The sequence below is a fragment of the Ciconia boyciana genome, chromosome 2 (assembly GCF_034638445.1).
Source record: "Ciconia boyciana chromosome 2, ASM3463844v1, whole genome shotgun sequence".
In the NCBI taxonomy this organism is placed as follows: domain Eukaryota; kingdom Metazoa; phylum Chordata; class Aves; order Ciconiiformes; family Ciconiidae; genus Ciconia; species Ciconia boyciana.
Genome location: NC_132935.1, coordinates 162,391,210 through 162,411,007, shown reverse-complemented (window position 1 = coordinate 162,411,007; position 19,798 = coordinate 162,391,210). Strand labels below are relative to the sequence as shown.

Here is a 19,798-nt window from a genome sequence, read left to right as displayed (position 1 = left end):
TCGCTCTTTCTTTTAGCATTTAACATCTCGTTCCACACTCCCAGCTAGCACAAGGTCCGGTTACCTCCGACTGCTCCGCACATGACCTCGACACACAAGTCTTTCAGCAGATTAGAGAAGCTGTTCTTGGCGTAGTTTCCCAGCGAGGCTGCCAGCAGCACGTAACAGTATGTTCAGTACCGTCTCCCAAGTATTTACCAGTGAAGGAGTCCAGAAGGTGGTGTGAATAGTCCTCTTGTCAAAGTGATTTCACTGTTACAGAGCCTTACAAAATACTCTAAATCCTTGAAATATCACAATGCTTAGTTCTCCTATGAGGATAGTCCTTGAAAGTGAGTAGTAGTTGAACCAAGTGAGCTCATGCCCCAGGAGTGTTGCTAGTACCAGGCATGCCCCCTCCGAAGTTTCACATTGCCTGGATGTGGGATCTGCCAAATTCAGGAAAAGCCAGCAACACCGCATCCTCCAGATGAGGTTTAACATTTCATCACGGCATATCAATAAGGAGGCAATTATCTCCCTGAGGCCATTTCTTATTAGCTTGAGGTATTAATGTGGAAGGCTGGCAGAGCTCTGACATGACTGTGTAACTTATTAAACTTTTGATAAATTATTTTTCCCCATTTTACATCTGAACCTTGACTCAGGGAAGAATTGCACTTTCTTTGGCCCCGGTCCAGGAAAGCACTTCAATGGGACAATTTACTTGTTTGAAGTTATGGACATGTCTAAGTGCACCGCTGGATCAGAGCCTTTGGAAGCTTCTCCAGAGCTTTAATAAATTGATTTATGAAAAGGAAGTTCTTTACATAAATTGTAGGTCATAAATTCCTCTTTGCATACATGCTTGGAAACCTCTTAAAGGGAAGGCATTCATTTTTCACAGATTAGCTTCAATAGAAGAGGAAGGCCTGGTTTAATTATCTAACCACAAAATTGGAAACCACCAGTTCCTAAGTTATAGCCCAACCCTGAAACTGTGCTCACTGTGGTTTAGGTTGAGTGACATAGCTTTTCTTTCCTTGTTTCTCCATCTGTAAAATGGGACTAATAGGACTCACCTAAAGTGTTATATGGCCTTCCAGGAATTTGTTATTGGAGTTATTATTTTAATGAGCTTCTGAAGACTAGAAGGGCTGGATGAGGGCTGAATATTATCACAACTATAAGTAGGGGTCTTCCTGATAGGAACAATTTCAAGATGAATTCACTGAAACAGTTTGGAGCTCTGCTGCATCATTAACAGTTTGAAATCAGTTCCACACTTGTTAGAAATACATACTTTATAGCATTACATCTAATTAATACCAAAAAGAGTAAAACAGAAACTAAGCTAAATCCTGTCCTCCATGCGAAAAGCCCCTTTGGAACAGGAGCTACACGAGAATGCAAAGTCAGCATGTAAGCAAAAAATTTAGGCACATGTTTTTTTTCTAAGTGTGGTGTTTGTGAGTATAATGACATAGTGTAGAGGCAGCCACATGTGGGCTGGGGAAAGGGGCTTCAGCTCCCCTGCCCTGCATCCAGAGCACATATGGCATAAAACAGCGCTATGGGGGAAAGGGGACCATGGGCCCCTGAGACTTCCCTTATCCCCAGCAAATCCACCCCAGAGCGTTCTTACTGACCTAGAGGTTTTTGTTTTCTTAACCCACATTTAAATGTTGTTTTTGGAGGCTGCCAATCTAGCCAAAAAGTTGCCCCACCCTTGAGTTGTTTTAGTTATTAATTGACTCTAGGAAATCGCTTGTCCTTTAGTGTTCTCAATGAATAAAGCTTTCCCCCATGCTCCATTCTTTTCTTCAAAGTCATTTCCCAATGCGGATTATGAGAACCTGGTACTGTATTTTTAGCGGGTTTAACAGATGCTCTTCTCCTACCCTATTTCTCACACACCCTGTCACTCTGAATTGGCAGAGTAACATGCTATCATCTTTCCAGCACACTTTTAACTTCAATTTACATTTTCTTTTTGGTCCTTTGAGAATCAAATCTCTGCAACTGAGCTGCAGAAGGGAGTGAATGGGTGAATTAGCTGCTCCAAAAGAAGCAGATGAACCACTTGTCTGATTTTCTCAAATTTATTTGTTTAAAATTATTCACTTAAAAATTCCTGATCTGCAAATTATTCCTTAGCAGTTTGGTATCGGTATTCAAAATTCAAGCTGCGATGGTTGATTTTTCATTGGACATGTGAAACCATCTATCATCTGTGTTTTCTCATTGTACAAATGCAACTCAGAATCCTTTTTCTGTTGTGAATGATTCATAACACCAGCTCAAAATTTGCAAGTATCCACTCTTTCTAAATGGGAAGTGAACCCAGAGGGGGTATAAGCATATTGCTGCTGAACTTTTTTAAAAATTTTTTTTTGTACTTACCCTGCCTTGTGAAAGACCTTTGACACTGATTTGGGCCTGTGGAACAGCAAAGGCTCCATCTCACAATTGTGGATTACTAAAGAGAATTCTGTCTTGCAAAGCCTGAACATCAAAACACACAGTAATCCACAAACTGAGAGCTATTTTTGCTGGATGTAGAATCCCTAAAGGATCATCGCTGATAATGGGCTTCTCTGCATCTCAAAGAAGTGTGCTAGCGTAACAAAACTGTAAGAGAGTGCTTTTAAATACGTTGCAATACAATAAAGTCCTATCAACAATTCTGCAACAGATTTCTTTGGGAGGAAGGGAGAAAGGAGTAATCGAACCACAAAATACAGGCTCATTTCACCTTAGAGCACCTGGGAAAGATGCCTTAGATGTCTGCTGAAATTTGGATATACTGAACAAAAAGCATTAATGTATATCTATACGTTACCTCCCTGCAAATAGCAAGTACACCGCTAAAAGTAACCTTCTTCTACACTGCAAATACAGCTTCTCTGTGCACATGAATTGGAGTGGTGGCCACTCAGTCCACAGCTCTTTTCAAATGAGGGAAAAGCAGAGACCGTAGTATATCTGAAGTGTAGACAGAGATCAGTATCTCCACCAGGAATGGAGTTTATGCACAATCCTCTTTGCTAGGACGCACAGGCAAATATTTTCACAAAGAATAGATATTTTCCAAGCATTCATGCAATCAAAACCTCTTCATACAAAGCAGATTAAACAAAGAGTCTGAACTTGGCCAGAGACGGACGCGCATGGCATTCAAAAGGAATGTTTATGAAAACTGCTCTCAACCAGGCGTGTCCTGCGAAAGGCAGACAGTTGGGTTTTGAAACAAGGGGCAGATAAACTCCACCGGTTGTGCATGCTGGTGTCATGTTTGATGTTCCTTTCAATTGTTTCCTCTGACCTATAAATATTATCTTGAGCTTATCTAGTTTGAGCTTCAGCCAATTAATTCTGAGCTATGTCCCAGTCTCTGCTGACAGGGGATGGATTATTGCATTGCAGTGGTCAGTTTGGAAAAGGCATCAGTCTGGAGCTTAGCATCATTCAAAGACGGGAGGTGTTGCAGTCAACAGCTTCTTCGCTCACTGATCATGCATTGAAGGCAGAGAGGAGAGACCAGTACTCTACAGAAGCTGTCACAAGAAAGCTCTCGGGAAAGGGATGTAAAGTCCCTAACTCGTTAGTAAGAATGCTCGGGAAAAAAAGTCACAGCCAAGTTTCATTGCCTGTGGCATACACTGAAAAATCCTCTTAAACAGGCAGTAAAGTCATCTCTCTACTAAAGTCCATTATCACAAACCCATCATCTCCATTGCAGCTTTTGGGTTCAATTTGATTGACCAAAAGTTAGTCCCAATCCAGGCTTAAAAAAACCCTCATTGTCATTTACTGATTTCAGAAATGAGGGGACGTGAGGGTTTCTCCAACAATTCTTTCTAAGGTTATCACATCTTTCAAGATTTGATACTTGGGAAAAGCTAATTTTTTAAGCAATTGCTTTTTTAAAGATGCTGGCAGCCTCCTTCCCCTTCAGTCGCCTCCAGCAATGGACCTTAATGCGACATCCTGCAGCAGGGAGTGGAAGACCATCTCTGGTTCTCAATTTTTGCCCTGATGCCCCACCATTTTCTCTCCAGCTCAGTCACCACAGAGAGAGATTGCACCTTCCATCCCTTTTCCCAGAGAGCCTGCTCTGCCGCCATGGAGGCAGGGGCTCACAACAGTTTTAAGCACTATGTCTGTCTGCAAAATAGTTCAAGCAAGGCTCAGCAATGGATTTTGAGGCCAGACATCTCAAGTGAGTTATTGAACAAGTCCACTAGGCAGGACTTTGTAGATGCTTTTATGAAAGTAAAATAATATGTAGGTTTCCCCCCCGCATTTTGTGAACGGTTATAACACAACATGTTTCTGGTGTTGCCCGGAGCTGCTGAGTTTGTACCTAGAGATCTGTATTCCCCATTGAGCAGCTTTCCAAATTTCCTGTTTGCTGCCAGATTTCCTGTTTGCTTGTTTGAGAACTGCTCATGGATGCTTAGTCATTAAATGCACCATTATTTTCACTGAATGCTTAAAAAAATACAGATATTACATTTTCCAAGATAGTTTCCTGGAAAGCACATGCTCTAAGATTTCTAGTTAGGATGCTTCACTGCCAGTTAAAAAGTTAAAAAGCAGCTAATAATCTTTGAGTTTGAGATGAAGTATTTAAAACAGTCTTTCTATCCCTAGTTAAAAATTGAATTGAAATAAATTATGCCCTTGCGTTGGATTGTCTTTAAGTGACAATTAAAAACTTGCTGTGTGAAGTAAATATTGATGGCTTTTGATTACTTTAATTGTTTTTTCCATCTGTATTCCCTGTTGATTAGCAAGGTGATTTCTGTTTGCGTTACCAGTAATTACACAATCTGCTGTAATGAGTTGTTCCCAAACAGCACTGAAATCCAATTTGTATTCTTGGGAAATTATCCTAAAAGCATGCGAATTTTGTCTAGTTTCTGTTCAGAAAAGCACACAGGAACCGAATGACAAAAATACAGCCGAGGCAAAGTAAAAGTAATATAGCTTGTCACTTGGAGAAGTGTCTTAAGAGTGAACTTATTACTGCAAAATCCACAGGTTACAACAGAGTACTACTACTTCAGAGTTCTTTTTTGACTAGTTTTCTTCCAGTTCCTCAAAGCAAATGCTCATGTGGGATTTTTGAAGATGTCTCAGTGCACATTCTTCTGGGCCTCTGCTGATGGCAGATAACTAATAGGAAATAGAATACCTCTCCAGAAGCCAGGGACCCTGGTATTGAAGAAGAAAAAAAAAAAAAAAATGCTGATTTACTACATATTGGCTAATTCAGGATAAGTGAAAAGAAAATATTCTACATGAAGATGAGATAAGTGGTTTTAATGTGTGTTAGCAGGTCAGCAGACGCTGTAAATCTCCCTTCTGCCTCCCCACACTTTATCTCAACATAACACATGCAAAAACATCCAAATGTCTTGTCTTATCTTGGTTTGCACCTCATGTTAGTTACCACATAGATGCTAAAAGGAGAGCAACCGGGCTTTGCCAAGTGGAAGTGCAAGCTTGGTTTCAGACAAAGCACAGCAGGACAAATGCTGCAGCTGGAGGAAAAGGGACAGTAAGTGATGGTGAGGAGAAAAGTCCGGCAGTAAGCGTAGCTCACTGCCTGCTACACCTTGCGAAACAGTTGCAATATGAAGAATTACTGCAATTACTGAAGAATTTCAATTACTGAGGGAGAATTTCAACTTTTAAAACTGGTGTAAAAAACCCGTCTCAACTTAGATTGTGCTGAACTAGGTTTACCAAACATTTTTATTTCTTGAAGTTACTTGAAGGTGGAGCACTTTTCAATGTCCTTTTTTAGAAGAATATGCTTAAAAACAAAATAATGAATAAAATCCTTGAGCTCTTTCATGAAGCTTGCTTGGCCCTTTCCATTGCTGTGAGTATAGCAGCCAAATTCCTTACACAGAGATGTTCTCCCTTGCACCGAGGATCAGAGGTGGGACAGAGATATAGACTGTATTTAACAGTCCAGACACAGTCCCACACGCTCGGCAAGGACAGAGGAAGATTGTCCTACAGTTCCTCTCCCTGATGACCAGCACCTTTACAACCCCAACTGTTGCAGACTGCAAAATGTCCCACCACCCTTCTGGCTCCATCCAGGATGGCCAGGGGCTGCTCAAGAGACTGGTAGCAGGAGGGGGAAGGAAGAAGTGAAGGGAGAGATGCAGCCTGCAGCCTGCAGGGGGGTCAGGGATTCTTTATTAGAGGGGTGAGAGATCAAAGGAATTGGAATGAAACTTGAAAGCTGTATCCCAGTGGTGTAGAGACTTTGTGCTGGCCTCCTACCCTGATATGACTGGCTAAGGCAAATGAAGATGAGGACTCATCCTCGTAGTATGTACTCCTACTTGTACCGTTGTCCTTTCTGGCAGAAATCAGGGAACCTATAATTCTTCAGAGTCCCTCTCCATCCTAGCATATTCAATACAATATCAGGATCAACTCAGGTTCAAGAATCCAACTAAACAGATTATTTTCAAGCTAAGACCTGAAAGGAGGTTGTAGAGAGGTGGGGGTCAGTCTCTTCTCCCAGGTAACAAGCGACAGGACGAGAGGAAATGGCCTCAAGTTGTGCCAGGGGAGGTTTAGACTGGATATTAGGAAATTTTACTTCACTGAAAGGGTTATCAAGCCTTGGAACAGGCTGCCCAGGGAAGTGGTTGAGTCACCATCCCTGCAGGTATTTAAAAGACGTTTGAATGAGGTGCTTATGGACATGGTGTAGTGGTGGACTTGGCAGTGTTAGGTTTACGGTTGGACTTGATGATCTTAAAGGTCTTTTCCAACCTATACGATTCTGTGATTCTGTGATTCTGTGACTGTCATATTTCCCACATCAACTTGGTATTTTTCATATTGATTTGGAACATTTGATTGAATAAATGCTCTAGGGAATTGAGCAAATCCAGAACAACACCTTGTGGAACCAGCCCAAACAGATTTTTCTCTTCTTTTTTTTTTTTTTGCATCGTGTCTTATGTAAGTAAGGTTGATCCTAATCCTCCCCAGAAATAAGCATCCCTTCAGCTCAGCTCAGCACCTAAACTCCCACCGGCTGTGATGGAAATTGAATGATGGGGCTGAGCCCCCAGGGAAATGTTCTCTCAGTAATCACTATGCACACCCCTGGCATTATAACGCTATCTTCAAATAATAAATAATAATCAAGCATATTCCCGTCTACTCCTGACAACAGCATTCAGCATCAAGAAGGTACTCTGGGATGAATTGTGCGGTGGTTTTGGAGATCTTTTTAAGGGGAGAATATCTTTCCTCTTCAGCTGCCCTAAATAAAGGCTGTCTCTGCATGGTGTCTGGATGAGAAGCAGAACGTAGCTGATGATGAAGAAATTATTTTGCTCTAAATCCTGGTAGAAATGCCAGACCTTTCAAGGCAGCTGCACCCGCACAGCCACCGCAGCTGCAACAAGGAGAAAGACTTTGGGTCTTGGCCAAGGTTTGGCTGATCCAAGGAGTGTCACGTGGTCCCCAAAAGTCACAGTGATCCCTCATCCATCCCTACCCAGTGCTGGTAAATGGGACTCAGAGGTCTGGCAAAGTTGTCTGTTTGCAGTGAAAAGGTGAATTGGGACAGGCTGAAGATCCATTTGGAAAGGGTGGGGTGGGAAAACTGCAAATCAGTAAGTCAGTTTGCTGTCTCACTGGACGTAAGCTCGCAGCAGCAGGTCGTTCGACTCGCCCTCAGAAATTAGCTGAGTTTTAATTCTTGATTCGCAGCCATCTGCCTTGGGAGTTGTTAGAAAAGCCTGAGCAGGTGTAAAGGAGGTGACAGATTAAGAGAACAGCAAGACATAAAGAGGTTCTTCTGGAAACCGCCAAGAAACAATTAGGATGCAGGAATGATTTATTTAAAAGCATTTAAGCCAACAGGAGTGGCACATGCTGTTTGCAACAAGGCTGCCCTCTGAAAAGGAAACATTGCCTTGAAAAGCGTGGACATGAGGACCAGGAAACAAGCTGAGAAGATGGAATATTAACAGAGTTTCACAGCCTTTGTTTGAGTAGTAGATGGGGAAACGAAAAATTAAAAAAAGATTTAAAAAAGAAGAGGAAATATCCTGGATAAAAAACATGAGTAGATAATGTAAAAGCCTTTTTTAACCTGAATTATAAGAAGTAGCGTCAGGCTTTCCAGGAGATAATTTTTGTTTATAATCAATCTAGACACTTGTGTAGCCCATCATATTATAATACACGAGAGTGCTCCACAAGCAGTAACGAACTCCGCTGCTGGTGAGGGAAGCTGTTCATTAACTCGTTTGCAGACATGCTTTCATCTCCATGCCATGGACTAACTCCAGAGCAGCCCTAAGGAGTTCGTCGTCTTTACCTGAACGTGAGGGTTGTGATTCAAAGAAACAAGTAGCAGAGGTGGGAATTTGGTTTAGGTCAGCTTAGTCTCTCTCTAGTGCCCTAATTTTAAGACTTTCCTTTAACTTTATGCCCTTCATTCATAACATGCCATTTCTGGATTGGCAGGTGCAATCATACAGTTAGGCATCTATATGGCAGAAAATCCAATGTCAGAGTGAAAGGGTACAGAGATATTTCAAAAAAATAAGGCGATAATAAACATCTGCTCAGAAATGGTAGATGCTAAAGGGAATACCAACCTCATTACAAGTCCTTTTGTCCCAACAGTATTTCAGAGTGGCAATAAGAAGTTCCATGTATTTCAATTTATGTGCAAATTCCCCTTTCCCTGTAGTTTTTCCAGTTTGCATTTGGGGTACAGGCCTAATTTTTTTCCTTTTCAAATCAAGGGGAGTGACTTGGGACTGCACGCCTGACTCTTAAAGACACTGGGCTGTTGCTCGGGCTGTGAAGATTTCTTTGGGTAATCCTATCCTTGGCAGCAATGGACAGGAGAAACCAGACTGGATTGAAAAGAGGCACCCAAAGTAATCCAAGCTCTCTTTCTTCTACTTGTTTTTTTTTTAAAAAGCACAACTGGAGACGGAAAGACAGATGTTCCTGGGGCACACAAAAAGCTATTGGAAAGCACTGGGGGCCTGCATTAGCTGAAACTGCTTATTTAAATAAGTGGCCAGAGCTTTCAACTCAGCTTCTGTGTTCCCTTTCAGATGTCCTTTTTTTCCCTGCTCCCTCCCCTCTAATTTGAACAAGCAGGTTAATTTGATGAAATCCCTGACTGCATAAAACATATGCTGTGGCCCAAACCAGGAACGAGGTCTCCTCTTCTCTCCGAGACAGCAGCTTGCAGGGTATTGCTCACAGCTGTGTGCTGCAACAGGCAGACATTTAGTAGAGGTTCTCGTTGTTCTCATGGGTTTTAGGATTTATATGACCAGCCAAGGAGGATTTTTATCGTTGCACAGGCAGAACTCCTTGTTCCCTGGGCTCTGCTGTTAATTCATGTCGGTGGTGATGTGGGGTTAATTCAAAAATGCAGTCTATGCTGAGTGGCATCTGCCTTTGAATGGTGCTGCTCAGGTCTGCTTCCAGCTCAGTCCAGAGGATGCTCGCTGGTTATCTGAAATGATGTGCTTTTAGGCTGGTGGGAAGGAATGCGAAAAAGAGAGGAGCGGCCCCTATTCCAGTTCAAACCAACTTCCTCACTATAGGAAAGACAGTCAGCCTCGGGTGAAACACTGCTCCCAAAGACTGTGCCCTTCGGATTACTGCCGCCAGCAAGACTGCATGGCTAGGGAGTCTGTGCATGCTACTAATATGCTATTAAAATGTATGTATATAGGAAGGAACCCCACTACTGTTATAAATGCAATAGCTCCTTGGGAAAAGAGTCTGTGATCTTTTCATTAAAGACCGTTTCTGCTGTGTGTGCTGAAAGGAAGCTGCATTATTGCACTTCCTACTTTATAATTGTTTTTCTGCAGCCTTAAAATTCTCTTCTGACAGTTTTACTGGGGTTTACATTGGTTTACAACATTGATTTCTTAAGCCACTGTCAGATAGTGAACACATATATACCTACTGTATAACTTTATCTCTGTGCGTTCATAGTGAACAATTTTAATTGTCCAAAAATGCTGCATGTCTGTTAACTGCTGAATTGCTGTGAGCACCAATGTGAGCACACTGGGAACCGAACACCACATGGGTGCCACCTGGGTACAAATACATAAGTCATATTTCTCATCTCAAGAAAGATGAGAAATACACTATTTTATTCCATTAAAATAGTGGAAAAAAAAGTGGCAGTTACTGATTCCATGACTTTTTTTTGTCAAATATAATCTAGTAGTGGATTGTCAAAAATAATTAAGAACTTCAGACATTAATCTCATCAGAACACATTAGCAATAACTTTGAACAGTTATCGGTGAGGCTAGTCTCTTTTTAGAGATTGTCGTGGTTTAACTCCAGTCAGCAACTAAGCCCCACGCAGCCGCTCGCTCACTCCCCCCCGGTGGGATGGGGGAGAGAATCGGAAGAGTAAAAGTGAGAAAACCCATGGGTTGAGATAAAGACAGTTTAATAGGGAAAGCAAAAGCCATGCATGCAAGCAAAGCAAAACAAGGAATTCATTCACTCCTTCCCATGGGCAGGCAGGTGTTCAGCCATCTCCAGGAAAGCAGGGCTCCATCACGCGTAGTGGTTACTTGGGAAGACAAATGCCATCACTCCAAATGTCCCCCCTTCTTTCTTCTTCCCCAGCTTTATATGCTGAGCATGACGCCATATGGTGTGGAATAGCCCTTTGGTCAGTTGGGGTCAGCTGTCCCAGCCGTGTCCCCTCCCAGCTTCTTGTGCACCCCCAGCCTCCTCGCTGGTGGGGTGGGGTGAGGAGCAGAAAAGGCCTTGACTGTGTGTCAGCACTGCTCAGCAGTAACCAAAACATCCCTGTGTTATCAACACTGTTTCCAGCACAAATCGAAAACATAGCTCCGTACTAGCTACTATGAAGAAAATCAACTCTATCCCAGCCAAAACCAGCACAGAGATCATTGCCTGTGTTGTAGCATCTAAATTCATTGATTCTTCTTGATTTTGCCCTGGAAACACATGTGAATGTCTAGCACTCTAGACCCGAGCTGCTAATGCCACTAAGCCACATAGATGACAGGAGGTTGGCTTTTAAAACACCAGCTACATGCCCGGTAATCCCCATGGACAGTATTTCTAGTGTTCAATGCAGTCACAAGGTTTAAAAGCTCTCATTTTTTTCCTTGAGCATAACACTGAAAATGGCAAAAGTGAAAGCTGTAGGGTTCATTTATCTCTCCCTTTACCCAGCTCTAGGAGGCTGCCATACAAACCACTGTGAAATCTATATAGATAAACTTGCATGTAGGAATATGTAGGACTATAGAAATACAGAAATAGAAGTATATAGGTACTATATATTTATATACTAGGTATATACTAGATTATATACTATAGATATCCATATAGATCTACAGATATATAGATAAAACTATCTTTGGGCAAAGAAAGTAAAGAACAGGAGCAACCAACTTCCTTAAATGCCAGAATAAGAGAGAGCTCAACACCACCTGCCTGTCTACAATGGCAAGAAGAAGCCAAGGTGTGCAGGCAGCATCAATATGGCTTTGCCTGGAGCCTTGGCTTCACTGGGAAACCCTTCCATTAAGCCAGGCAGTAAATGCTGACTCTTTCAGGGTTTCCACTCTTTCAGGATGGAATAAATTTTGGGAAGTCACTGACAGCACCAAGGCTGGGATCTTGTTGGGCTGTGCTGAGATGACCTGAAGAAAGCAAAAGGGAAGAGCTGCCACGTGATTGAAAACCTAGCCCATGTGGTTGGTGAGACTTTTGCCGCTAATGTCTGTGGAGGCAGGATTGCATATACTGAATTATGAGAACCACTCCCCACCTTAGGCACCCTAATTGCTGGCCAGATTGTACACTGGGGCTCATGCTAGATAGCAGATTCCAGTGAGGGCATCATCCAGAGGACTTCAGAGGAGCCAAATAAACAGCAAATCAAGGGGATAAGGAACAGTCTAGAGCTAACGTGGAGGATATTATTGCTTGATTAAGTTAAGGAAAGGAAGGTTTAGACAGAAAGCTGTGAAAGCTTTAGTAAGGTCTAGCAGGTTGTGGAAGGACCCTCAAGGGAGATGCTAGAAGCAAAGCATCTGCAAATAAGAACAATAATAAGGCTTCTTGGGTCAGAAGAAGTGCACAGGAGGATGAGAGGAGGTAAGCTACTCTGTAGCTTACCTGTTAGCACACGTGCCATGTGAAAGGTGAAGGTGAGGTGAAAGCTTAAGCCCAATAACAGGTTGTGCATGTAATGGGAAATGGTTCCAGGCAATAGTGACTTCTTAGGATTCGCCTGCTCTCCACAATGTTACAGTGCTGCCTGGTCTTCAGAGGTATTTTTTTCCTGAAACACCTACAAAACTATTTGCAAGGAGAAAAGATTAGAAATGTGTGCCATGTTGTGAATCTGGAGGTTATGTTGACCCTGGGGGTGTTTTCTGGGTGCCAGCAAGTTTCTGATACCAAGCGGAGCACAAAGCAGAACCTTAGAGCAAGTTAGGGGTGCACAGCCTTGTAACAGGAAAAAAAAGTAACAGAAACAGCTGACTTCACCTTTTGCTGTGATTATGTGGGGCAGTCAGCACCAATTTTGAAAACGGCTTGATTTTTTTCCTAAAAATAGCTTTCCGGGTCACTTTTAATCGAGTCCAAATGGCTAAGTCTCTGTGTCAGTAATTCTCCTATAAATAAAATTTGACGGAGATACCTTCAAAACCAATAGCTGAGCATTTAAACAAGTTGTCTAAAACTCAGTTCTGACTCCAGCCTTGTAAATCATTGCCAAATACCAAAATATCACTCAGCTTCATGGCCTAATCCTCTGAAGAGATATCTAATGCTGTGTAAATCTGTGTCAGGAGGACAACAGCACCTGTGATGTGTTTCAGGGTGACATTTACAGCACTCTAAAGAAAATGGTAACCCGTTCAGATCCGAAGTCTGGTCTTGCAGGATTTGAACAGAATATCTTCTGCCTTGAGAGAAAGGAGAGTTACAGGATATGACGGAGGAAGCATGCAGATGCATGAACCAAGGCAGTTTGAAGGCCTTGAGAAGGTCTGACTTTCAGACATTGTGGGTGAAGCTAGCAAAGAAGGGTGTTGGGTGCTCTGTATTTGATTAATTTTCTTTTAAATCTCTACATTCATTTTACAAATGAATGAGCTTCCCTTGGTATGTGAGTGTATGGCTCTTGGTTTCTATCACTGAGCATGCTATCATTGAGCTGTTTATCTTATACCTCCAGCCTTTCTGGATAGGGAGCTCCAAGGCTTTGTGGGGTTAAGACAATTTTCTGCACTAAACTTTCCACCAAAGACAGAAATATGTGCCACAGTGTTACTCCTATCATGATATCTCAATAATGCCAATTATATTACAGTTTTAAGATGCCTTAGTTGAATAGCTTTCGTATATAAGTATGCTGTGTGTTTGCTTACTGGTATTAAACAAATCCTTCAGCCCTTTCTCCTTATTTAGGCAACATTAAGTCAATGGGGAGAGTGAGTGAAAGGAGAAGGCTTTGGACCATATGTTAATGCATCTTCAGAGTACAGGATGTATTCAAGGCTGGTAAGAAACAGGGAAGACAGAAAATGGGTGCTGCTCCAGTTTGGAAGTGTTGGAGAGTTTAAGATGGTTTTGAAGTCAAACCCAGATTTTCATCTTTAACTGTGAGCATTGATTGAGTAGGATTTAGGTGAAAGAAGCATTACTAGTGAATATATGTCAAACCTATAGCATTACTTACTCTAAAATAACTTCTTAGGCATGCTCATGTCATGGGTTCAGATCTGCTTTGAGGAAGATGGAAGCAAAGGCTTCACTGGCAATTTTTACCTCCCCAATGTCTAAGGGTCCTAAGACATCAGACCTTGAATCCAGTCTGCCTGTCTACTGTGATGTTCTTGTAGCACACTCACCACTAAAATGCAGAAGTGTTTATTAGGACCTTCCTTCCATGTCAGCCGCTGGGTCTGTACATGAGAGGTGAGTTTGTGTCACACCTTGTGGAAGACTGAAGTGTTAAAGAGTGACAGTCAGCCTCTGTGCCACTTAATCATCTGCAGATCTAGGCTGTCTTATCCCAGCACATATGCAGCCCGCTGCATCCAGCCCAGGCTTGGTGTCTCTAAGACCTGCTGCCCTTAGGCTTGCTGTCACCCACATGCCACAATAAAGCCATCAATACATAAATAATTTAACAAATCGAGCAAATTTTACAAAGATGCTTAGCTGTGCAGACAGCACTGGTACATAAATGAATGCATATTCAAGAGAAAGGTTGCTCTGTAGAGGACACTAGCTCATGACTTAGGGAACCAGGCTTGTCTTATCCTGCTTTATCACAAACCTTATGGGTGATGCTGGGCTGGTCAGCCAGCAGTGGGGTTCAGAGGAAAAATGAAAATGAAGGTTTCCCACCAGACCTTTCTGTCTTCACTGGGGAGCCTAAAGTTTCCTTTTACATTAAGCACCTATTTTTTTATATAGTGTAGAGGAATCCCTGGTGTTAGACTTTGCTTCTATCTTTAAAATGGCAATAAAGCACACTCCTTCCAGGTAAGCTTTGCACACTCACATTGGTGAGTGTGAGACAATCCGATACCACAATAACTGGGGCTGTGAAAACAGCTAAAGATGAGAGTAAGGGAACTGCGATGAGCAATATGCATAGGTCTCTCTCTTCTAATAAAAGAATATTTTATAATATCTGAGGATTAATTTTGATTCCTTTTTTAATCCATGCAAATTGGCAGGATACCTATGGTGTTGGAGAGCTGTTTGTTTCTCACTCCCTAAATTTTGGAAATACATAGTTTATTTCAAAGAAAAAGTCTTTGAGAGGTATGAACCTCAACGCTGAGCACCTGTCAAGTTTCCTTCTCCCTTAGAGGCTGTGTAGAAACCAGAAAAAGTGAAAAAGTGCAAAATCAAAGACTCATGCACATCATTCTTTTAGAGTCCATGGTATAAAGTCATGTCTATCAGCAATCTAGAAGACTTGTTTCTAATTAGTAAGTTTAAGATTGGTAATTGAATGGTAATGCTAAAATCTTTTCTCTCTGCTGGAAATGGTTAGATCTTACAGGTGCTTTCATCCAGAAAGCACTAAATTAGAAGACTTATGTGACTCATCATATTTTCAATAGTGGAAGAGACACACACCTTGAGGAGTGTACAGGAAACCTACAGCATGGGTGGCACAGACCGGTGGTTTTGTAACAGTGATCTCTTTTCTCATCAGCTTTTTGCAAGATGACATTAAGAGGACCTCTGTGTGCTTAGTTAAAATAAAGCTGACATCTTTGAAAGTCTGTATTTCTAGAAATTTTGCATTAAACTGGAAACAAAGGTTTTGTGAGTTGGTAAGAATTCTGTACATGTGTGGATGTAAAAACCTCCTTTTTTCTGTGTTGGTCTAATTTAAGGGCTTCCATTTAAGGTGGGTTTTAGTTTGTTTGTTGTGTTTTGGGTTTTTTTTCCCCGCTGTTCCAGCATTTCCAAGTAACCAGCTGTTTCCTTTCAGGAAGGAAAGTCAGAAGAGAAGGAAAATGGCAGGAGTGTACTAACAGATTGGATTTTTGCTTTGTGTCTCCATTCAGGTCTCTTTAATAAGCCTCATCGCCAATACACTTGGATACTCCGAGATGGGTCCCATTAAATCCCTCAGGACCCTCCGAGCCCTGCGACCATTAAGAGCATTGTCACGATTTGAAGGGATGAGGGTAAGAGTATATAAAGCATCAATCAAAGCTCAAATGTGTGACATCAAGCATGTAACAGGGAACAGTTGCACGTGGTTTTGTCTTCATTTGGTCTGCAAAAGGAAATGAATGATAATACTGTATCAAAGCAACAAAATCAGAAATCCCTCCTTTGTCTTGATTGCAATTTTATCATTACAGCTTTATCCTCTGGTGGATTTAATGATAAACTAATCTTGCTGCCTGACTTGTCATATTGCATTTTAAAAAACAGCTTTTTGGCCGGGGAAGCATCTGGCTAACAATTACCTCTCAATTATAAGGCGTATCAGGGGAATAACCAAGCTACAAGTTTGCTCCCTGCTTTTGACATGTATTAAAATGAGACTGACTGGGAAAGTTCTTAAGGACTTTTTCACTAATAATTAAGCAAAAATTAGAAATGCTAAAGATAGGGAAAGCAAACGAATTATTATAAAAAATCTTTCCTCTGAACAGATTGCAGTTTTAATATGGAATGTCAGGATTAAAATTAAAACCATGTAGCTTGTGTTTGGTGCTCCATCTTGTGCATCCATCTCTTTCCCTTCTGCATTCCTTTGCCGGCATGGCTATATCCGCACAGCATACCTGTTTATTTGTTAAGCCTACCTGCTACACTAGTCAATTATTGTCTAGATAAGCACTTTATTTAACTCCTTGCACTATGCATGACTTGCAGATGATAACAACTCTGCTCTGTATGAGCTGAGGTTACTGTTAATCTTGCAGATTGCATAGTAAAATAAAGCAAATTTGTGACAAAATTACATGTAGAACAACTCACCTTGTCTGATGATGCCAAATCTCTCTACTAACCCAAAGAAAATGATACAGCTTTCATGCTGAGGTATATTCAGCATAAAAGTTTCCTATAGACAAAAATTTGGTCTGAATTATCAGTGACTAAAATGTGTAGTTCATGCACTGAGCTCCTAGCAATCAACTGTTCTCATTGCAATATCCTTGCAGTAAGACAGACTGAAGGCTAGAGAGCCTAACGACCAAGATAACCCAGGAAAGATGGTGATAGAGCAATTTATGAAAACCCTATACCCACACTTTGACTGTTCTGTGGATGACCAGAATTGGGGATCTATGGCTTTGTCCCACAGACCTTGTGATTATCTAAATCACATTATTTTTGTGGATGAAGATCCTCTGTGTTAGTACTAAGACAAAAAGATTCAAGAGGCTCTATTCATCTGGGTACCCAAACCTGAATTGCTTTGTTCACCGTGATCTTTTCAGAAAACACAGGCAATATTTTAAAGGTTATTCACAAAATAAAACAAAAGCAATCTGCAGATCCTCAGCTGGCACAAAGTGATGTTGCACTACTGATGTTAATTAAAGCTCTCACTTCTACGTCATCTGATGACCTCACTCCAAGTCTTTATTAAACATACGCAAATTGAGCAAACGTTGATACCAGCAAAAGCTGCACTAGTTTAACTACCAGAGTGATTTGTGCATGGACTCTCTCAAATCAATTTAAATCTGGCTTATGAAGGCTTACTTTTACGGGTGGATTTGCAAGTTCAAGCGAAACCCCTTTAACATAGTCTAAGTTGACGTAAGAATGTTCAGTCATGACTTTGCATCAGTTTAACTAAATTGGATTCAAACCTGAAAAGCAGTGGGAAGACTAGCCCAAAGCATTGGAAAAGTGAGACTGAAATAGGAAAGAAATAACATGAAAAAGTTCACATCTCTATCAAGAAGCTTTCTGAGAATAACAAGAGTTTGGCTTGGTGGAGATCCTACGTAGCGTAGACACACAGATCAGCCCAGCAAGTTTTCTTCTTAACATGGTCATACTTGTAGGTTCCCCTGGTCTCTGACTCAACATCCCTTTTCTTCCTTGTACTATTGCTGCAGCTGAAATATATTCAGTCTTTCTGAGCTATCGGAGGTAGTGAATTAGCTTGTAAACTATGATAAAGTGTAATTGAGAATACGTGCTATTGGAAAATCAAATCATTTTATTCTTAGTTTGTCTAACCACACTTAACATGACTAGGGACAGTTAGACCTTTCATTATTAGGAGTTCATATGCTCCAGAATGCACAGGAAAATTGCCAGCACAGTGATGGATTAAATAATGATAATGTTGAGAAGCAAACACTGACAGTAAGAAAATAATAATAGTTTTCTCTATTGTAAGGTCTTTTTCTTGAATAACTGAAAGATTTCTGCGTGGCTAGAAAAGGAACAAGAAGGTTCTCATTTATACTGCAGTAAGAAAGAGACTTATTTCATTGACGCTGTACCTAAGTTTTGGAAACAATTGGTCCTGAGGCAAAGGCACAGAGTAGCACTTGGATGCCCAAGAGGACCTGTTACCATCAGACTTCAGTCCTTTCTCTGTCTTCAAACAGGCTGGGACCTGTCTGAGTTTGCACAAGTCTCAGCAGCTCCCATCTCATGAGAGGTCTGCAAAATAAGGCTGAAGTGTTGCCATCTTGCACCTCTGTCCCCAAAAAAGACCCCAGTAAGACCAGTATCCCACCTGACAGTTACTGCAGACCCTGGGGGTGTCGTGCACATGCCACCACCTTGCGTCACCCACTGCTTTCCAGGCCATATTAGAGCCCAGCAGAAATTAACTTAGGTCTGCCTGTCCCAAATCATGAAGTCTCCCATGTTTCCTCATTTGTTGTCCACCAGGGAATTATTTCAGAGATGCCAGTTTCCTGCAAATTTCTTCCCAGCAAGGGAGGTTATTGCAGTATTTTAAAAGGATGAGTGGGATGATGATAGACGATTTAATGTGAAAATGATACCAGGCAAAGTCATGGTGAGGCTGCTACAAGATACATGCAGGAAAGAAATAGTATAATTAATGCTAGTTAGCATGATTTCATGGGAATAGTTCTTGTAAAACTGATATGGTCCTTTGATTTGATTACAAATTATGCTGATGACGGTAACTGCACTGATATAATATCCTTAGATTTCAGAGAGGAATCTGATACCACGGGACATTGTGATGAAAACAAGAGCTTTGCACCAAGCCAAGTAAACATATTTTAAATTAATTTAAAGTGGGTGATGGATCTCAAAAAGTAATTGTAAACAGTGATGACACTGTAACTCATTCAGTGATGAGTGTCTCAGGGTAAGGGATCCTTCAGAATAAGAACTGTCCTTAATCTGGACGGTAACAGCATCTGGAAGAAAATATAAAATATTTGCTGACAACACACAAAATGAGTGGAGTAGTAAGTGATATTACAGATAAGGGACTTATACTGACTGATCTGGATCACAGTGAAAAACAGATCAATGGTACAACAAGCATTTTAATAAAGCCACATACATCATACACCTCGGGAGGAGGAAAGTAGGTCACTCCGGGGGATGTTTCTTGGAAAACAGCAGCTGAGAAGGACTTAGGGATTGGGATGACTGTTCAACAGGACACAAGCTTTTGGGCAGGTCTGATAAATGAGACGACTAATACAATCCCTCAATACGCAGGGAAATAACCCAGCAACCAGAGGGAGAGGGCAGTGCTTCAATAGTGGAATTCCACCAAACTGCTGGAAATGGGGTGTTAAAAATGGGAAAGTCTCTGCAGCATGATTAGAAATCTGAAGGAATGATGACAGTTAGAAAGAAGCTCTGTGTTTTTAATTACCCAAAGCAATGTTCAGTGGCAACTCACCCACAGTGATGACTGGGATGATAGGAGCAGATGTCTAGTGTCTCAAGTTCAACAAATTCAACCTAAAAAAACCAGCACCTGTTTCTAACAGTGAGGGCAAAGGACACCAGGAATAGATTATCTAATGATAAACTTTTTGTCCGTTATTTGAAATCGTGACACTGTAAATTAGACATCTTTGCAAAAGCTATGCCCAAGCTTGGGTAGGAGTTAAAGCCTGGGCCTGAAATTACTGTGGAAAGTCTGGTGGGCTCTGCTGTGGCAAAGGGAGGATTAACGCATTGTGCAAGTCTATTTCTGGATTTAAAATCTGAATCAGCTTTGCCTGAAAAGGTGGCCCATGAGATCAGGAGAGCTTGGCCACCAAAT

The 19,798-nt window shown here is 41.4% G+C and overlaps 1 protein-coding gene across 1 annotated transcript in view; it reads left to right on the top strand.

Moving 5' to 3' along the window:
• The window catches only part of SCN5A (sodium voltage-gated channel alpha subunit 5), a 218,687-nt gene that overhangs the window by 183,183 nt on the left and 15,706 nt on the right, over positions 1-19,798 (top strand). The window contains exon 22 of the mRNA XM_072851539.1: positions 15,618-15,740. Within this exon, the coding sequence (XP_072707640.1) occupies positions 15,618-15,740 (123 nt within the window). The remainder of the gene's footprint in view (positions 1-15,617; positions 15,741-19,798) is intronic.